Genomic DNA, 6,772 nt, shown 5'->3' on the forward strand with positions numbered 1-6,772 from the left:
GTACCAAAATTAATAAACGATGGCGTCCTTCTCTTTATTTGCTGGGATATTAATACGATTTTAATTTTATTTTATTTTATTTTATTTTTATTTTATTTTTGTTATTTTTTTGTATTACCGGCTCTTTCACAGGCACTGTAAGATTTAATATAATATCAGCCCGGCATTAGGCTTCTCACTTCAATAAAAATGCAATTATACAGGTTCTGTTAACTGTCAAAACTTATTCTCCTGTTCGTTTATACCATATTGACCCCTATTACTACTAGTGAACTTGTGGCATGGCTTTCCATCCGTCATGTATTGTCGGTCTTGCGTCTGCCAACAATTGTAATGCATACATTCTCAAAACCCAATTGACTGAAGATACGGCAGAGCAGAAATATTCATCGTGCTGTACACTCACTGCTAGCTAACCGTACAAATGATGTCAATCAACCATCAAATATTACAGCTAATGCAAAAATTAGACGTACTGTCAAACAACTTCTTCAAAAACTGCGCTCAAGATAATTTGACTATGTTTAATAGATTCCGGGACTAAAGTGCATTCCAGTTTATGCAAAATCATGTTTATTTTTGCCCTAAAACTAATTTTCATTCCATATACTTTTCAACTAATTTATTTGGACAGTTAAAGACCACAAAATGTGTGTCATTTAAGAACATATGTCCTTTATATAGAAATATAAAGTAGTTCAGATCTAAGCTAATAGTATACACAATGCACGCAAGTACAATATTGTAACGCTGCGTTTATTTTTATTTATGGTGTTAAATAAGATAAGACAATATCATCTTAAGAGCATCTACAGCGTTTTGATGACGTGGGCATTAAGATGCTTCACCGTCGCATGGTTCAAAATGAACAACTTTCACACTCTCGGGATCGATTCCGGCTCTGGAAAATAAAAACAACGTAATGATAGTGGGTCAATAAGTCTGCAAACTACTTACTCATGTCGCGATTTTTGTAAATTGGGTTATAATAAGAGTTCTTATTGTTAAAGAAATGTACACAATGTCGGAATTAGGACCTTGCAATAACCATTGTCTTTCCACACGTAACATGTTTCAAAACTTTGCCATATATATTTGTAATGACAGACATTTATCACACAGCATTAGTTATTGTTGTAGGGATTAACGCCATTTTTCAGCACACGATAGACTATACATGGCGGCCAGTATTAATGGTGCAGGAAGAACCCAGGAAAAGCTACTGGCAAGCTTTCTCCCATACCCACATTGGCCGAATCCGAAACTCGAACCTACACAGACAGAGGTGAGATGGCAGAGAGCGCTTTAGACCACTGGGCCACTCGGGGCCCCCCGCAAGAACAGGCGTGTAAATATATGTTCGTTAGAAGTTATATAAATAGGTAGGTAAATTATGTTAGTCTTAATCGGGGATTGGTTTCAGTTTAAATCGATATATTCGGAGTGATTCATAACAATTAGAATAATAACGTATGGAAGGATGGTTAACCAAGTAAATGGCAATAACAAAAGAGCGGTACGATACTTACAAGCATACTTTGCATCGCATGACGCATTCACTGTCGTATGTCTTCCCGTCGGAGGCACATAACGGCATGTAAATTTTGGAACACGTGCAATGGCAGTTTGATGGGTCGTCCGCCGGTGTCAAGGCACTTACTCCTGATCGACGAGGAGAAACAGGACAATATTATTTTTGTTGACTTTTTTAAAGCAATATATTGTTTAGAGCGAGTTTTGAAGTTACCCACCCCACTTAGCCACCCCCAGGCGATATCAGTTCGGCTGCTCCCTACTACTCTTCCAGACCAGGTGCTGAGTCGGTGTGTCTTAGGACGTCTTTTCTAGTTACATGCCCAGGAAGGACAGGACGGCTGATTCAAGTTACCCGCCCAGAACAGACCACGTTTCATGCGAATGTTTGTCCTCGATAAAGACACTTAAGTCTTATTTTCGCGGCATGATATAACCAATAATTTGATTAAATTACCGTTAAACAAACCAACGACCGAGTAACCTCTTTCTTAAAATTGGCTTTTTACTATAGATTGCTCATTTTTGTGCATATTATTGATAGCACAAAATAACCAAAAAATAAAAGCCGAATGTTTAGTCAAAGAAAAAACTTATTTAAAACATTATTTTTTTCTATGAAGCGGTGAGAAATGCCTCATTTACATCCGAATGTCTTGTATACGAACCTCAGTTCCGGCTAATAAAGATTCAATGCAATTAAGACTGCAACAACAAAGAACTGAGTTCGAGTCTCCTACAAGTACCATGTCACGTTTGCTAAGCCCCAGCTATAGAGTCATGTATAAGCTATTATCTACTGTCTTGGATATATTATTGGGGCCATGTGTTTGATGTCAAAAGATTTCCACAGGCTAGTGTTAACTTCTTCCGCAATGTTACCGTGACCAGTCAGAAGACCGGGAAACTTGAGTTGGCAAAGGCTACCGCACGCATCATTTGACAAAGGTTTCCCGCTTCACACCTATGTATTACAGCTTAGTCCTAAGATCAGAGGGATGCTCCTGGGTGGGGAACAAGGCGTGTTCTCCTACGTCCCTACCATGACAGATCGGTCCACAGCGATATCCAATCAGAACATGAGATAGAGGGCGTGATTAAAATTCGACGCGAATTATACATTCGAACTTGTAAATGAAAAGTCAGTCTCGCCTAGGAAGATTACTGAGCAATATAAGGTTACTCCGAGAGAGCCACTCGTAATTTGGCGGTAAAACTTAGAGGCATATTTTCAACACAGAAAAAGCTTCGAAAGGGTCAGTCATTTATTTGCAGAGTATTACGGCATCATAATTGTAATTATCTGTAGTATGTATACTTAATTACTACCATCTTTTAGTATGTAGAATTACCTTTGTAAAGTTTCATTTGCATGAGTATTTGAGAAAATGGGCTTGAGTTTTACGTAAAGAATTATGTTGATTGTTAGCATGTGGTCAGAACTAATTTTGTAATTCGCTAGTATGTTACTTCATTGTAATAAAAACCCAATACATTTATTAATGCGTGATGTTAGAATTTACGCATGCTTGAATTGTGAATTTGGGAAATGGATGAAGTATGTAAGATTAGTTACTATAGATGTACGCATATATCAAAGCATGGATATTTGAATATTTGTGTACTTTGTATAAGTTTTAAGCTAAAGAAATGCATCGGCTTATTGTGATATTGCTTAGTATAACATGATTAGGAATATATATTGATGTGTCGGAATTATTGATGTGTGTATGAGAAGTAATTGATTACGTGCTGCATTATGACGTATGTTTTACCATACAAGAACGTATGTGTATCTCGAGCTCATGTGGATACCGTCGCACATTGGAATCTCTGGCAAAGAAACAGCAGACAAAGTTGCAAAAACTAAACTAGGAGATCAAAACTCTATCAAGCTTAACTATAGCTCTACAGAAGCAATAAGCTTCGCACAAACATATATAGACCAAACATGGCAAGATTTTTGGAACTCCTCCACAAAGGTAGAAAGCACCATGAAACCTCCAAAAATGTAGATAGGAACATACAGCTACCTAAGGGTACATATTTAGAACAGAAAACCATAAACAGGATAATAACTGGAAAAACTAAACTAGCAAGCAGTTTTGGAAGGTTTATAAGACACACACCAACAACCATTAACTGCTTTACTGCCACACCACCGAAGATCTACACCACGTATTCAATATATGCTCAAAATATAAACCCGCTCGGAAAATATTTATCAAAAACCAAAAAGAGATTGGATCACCACACACATACCCAGAGTTACTTATGGACTCTAATAAAAATAAACAATCAACATATGAAAACATAAATCAATTCATAGACTCAGCAATTGATACGGACCATAAGATAATCTCTCTCTCTCTCTCTCTTTCTCTCTCTCTCTCTCTCTCTCTGTATATATATATATATATATATATATATATATATATATATATATATATATATATATATATATATATATATATATCCTGAGATGATCAGTTTAACTGTCGGTTGTACCATCATAGATTGAGAGATAGAGAGAAAGAGAGGCAACTTAGAAAGGAGACACATAAAAGCAGGGAAAGGTGGAGGGATTACGATAAAAGTGTATAATGTTTACTTCATTTATAAAGTATTGATTAAGTAGTAAATAATAATTTTTTCTCTCATTATATCATTATATTCCTGTTTTATATTTGGCGAAAATTGACAATTCATCTCGAACTAGATCTGGAGAATATAAAAGCAATATGAGCCATTTGCGAATCACGCACACTGATATACCCATACTATTTTCATATCACATTGCCTTATGCCAAAGCCATGTTATAAACACACACACACATACATACATACATACGCATACGCACGCACGCACACGTATTAATGAGGAAAGTGACAAGCGGATGCGGAAAGAGTGCAATCGTTTTGAAGTGACTGAAAATATTTTAAATGAATACAAATTTAAGTCGCTGAGTCTTTCGAGAAAGAGAGAATGGAAGAGAATGACGTACCAAAAAGAAATGTGCAGAGAACCAGTAGCTGTATGCCGGTCATTTCTGTCTCTCCACTTACGATGGAAGGTCTGTCATAACACCAAGATATGCCTTCTCTTAAGATCTATCCCATATTTCACACATAGTAGAGAGATGATTGGCAAAGTTTGAGATCTATCCCATATTTCATGCATAGTAGAGAGAGGAATGGCAATGTTTGAGAGGAATTGTATTCCCCAGAGACAGACATACAGACCTATAGACAGTTCATCAGCAGATAAGAAAACGAATTGTAGATATAGTTAAGAAGGATAGTGGGACGCTATGCATGAATCAATCAATCAGTCAAACATTGCAGCAATAACTGAATTGATCGCTATCAGATACATATAAAAATATAAAAACAAATCTAAACTACGCATTTCTTTCCATCGTTTTAAATTGTCAATACTTATGACAATAAGTATGCGACTCGGCTATATATATTTACATCTGAGAAATACGATGAAGTCTTCTGCGTTGTAACGTTGTGCCCATGTGCATTCCATTGTAGTGCAAGGGAAATTATTTCCTCAGGATAACCTTTCACTTTCATTGAGACTCAGGACAAGACTGAAACAACTGAATTTTCCAAAAACCTTTACAAAGTCGACGGATACGTTACTCCTGATAAGGGCAAAAACAGAAAGGATAGTTCCTAACAAAGATTAATATATCTTATAATGAATATGAACAACAAAATTAGTCAGTAATATGTAAAGACGTACCTGACTGGATATAATGCATGAGACAGACGACGAAAATAAATGCACCTTTCTTCATTTTTAACTGACTAGCCGCTACGGGAACACTGCTTGGTCTGGCTAGTCCCTATTCTAATCTAGCTTATATACACGATTTCTTGGCGTTAGATTGTACTGGTGGATAAATACATATACAAACAACTTCTGTTTAATGGATTACTGTCAAAAAGGAAATCTATCCACAATATATACCTGTTTATCGGTCCGTCCATACTTCATTATGTTCTTCTATCAAACAAAAACAAAGATTATCAGCTTATTCAGCTGACGATGTAGCGGAAGGGAGAATATTTATTTTCTAAGGCTCAACAGCAACCGATTTGTTCATTGGGTTTACAGATTTTAGATGGAGCGCTCTGCCAGGGACACAACAAAATGATACATTAAGGAATATTACAATGATGCTAGGGAAATAACAAAAGGCTACAATCTGGTTCCTACAGAAATAAAAAAAGGGATTTGTTACCTAAATTCTATAGAAATAACAATACAGAGGGATATTAACAGGATGCTAGGATTTGTTTTAACGAATCTAAGAGTCATCGATTGTCACAGAAAAATATAATCCATCCACGACGTACATCAAGGAACATTGTTCAATCCCAAAACAATTGATTCCGCTGGGTTCTGAAAAAACATTTTACAAGACGAGGCTCGTTCACTGCTTTTATCAGGACAACGACGAAGAGGACACAAAAAACATGGAAATTAAACCTGACACATAATAAATACATATTCATGCAAAGGTACAAAAATGTTCCAGTCATAGTTCTTTTCAAGAAACTTTACGTTTCTGCATCAAAGCATGCTACAAAGTTTTAATTATTTGCGCAACAAGACTATGATTAGGCAATTTTGTTAAATCTTATAAAGGCATTAAGAAGACGAGATAAACTTAAGTGAGATCCAAACTTCCAACTATTGACAAAACTGGTTCTTTTAAGTGTTTTCTTTGCCCTTTGATTTTGAAGATGACCACGACATAAGTATGTACCAAATGCATGTAAGCCATGTGATCGTGATCTAATTAACTCCTATTTTGCAAACATCAAACCAGGATGATACGCATTTTAGAGTTAATATACTGCATGTGATACACAGAGTTGGTTTATGTAGTGTACGATATAAACTGCAAAAGAACTTGTGGATGGATCTAAAATAATTATACCCATAAAAGGGTCAAATAATTGCCTATTGATTAGTATGCACGATGCGAATTTGCTTTTTCTTCTTTTAGTTTTAATTTCATTGCAAATGAATGAAAAGAAACAGTTTCACTATATGGTTCTTTTACTTAAAGCAGCAGTTTTAAATTTAAGTTGACTCTATTCATATATTCTAAGACTTTCAATTTCGTCATAATTAAGGTTACTACTCACAAAAAATGGCAGGTAAAAGGGGCAGAATATTGTCTGATAGTGATATTACCGGGAGGCATCTATAATACCA

The 6,772-nt window shown here is 35.8% G+C and overlaps 1 protein-coding gene across 1 annotated transcript; it reads right to left on the minus strand.

The window, feature by feature from the left end:
- Nucleotides 1–735: 735 nt before the first annotated feature.
- Nucleotides 736–5,365, minus strand: LOC149775550 (turripeptide Ici9.1-like). Its single transcript, XM_089943917.1, has 3 exons — nucleotides 5,288–5,365; nucleotides 1,530–1,662; nucleotides 736–901 (listed from the first exon to the last, which is right to left on the minus strand). The coding sequence occupies exons 1-3, from the start codon at nucleotides 5,340–5,342 to the stop codon at nucleotides 835–837; spliced, it is 255 nt and encodes an 84-aa protein (XP_089800043.1). The 5' UTR covers nucleotides 5,343–5,365; the 3' UTR covers nucleotides 736–834.
- Between the last annotated feature and the right edge of the window lie 1,407 nt (nucleotides 5,366–6,772).

This window comes from Sinohyriopsis cumingii, chromosome 19 (assembly GCF_028554795.1).
Source record: "Sinohyriopsis cumingii isolate HCF-2022 chromosome 19, ASM2855479v2, whole genome shotgun sequence".
NCBI lineage: Eukaryota > Metazoa > Mollusca > Bivalvia > Unionida > Unionidae > Sinohyriopsis > Sinohyriopsis cumingii.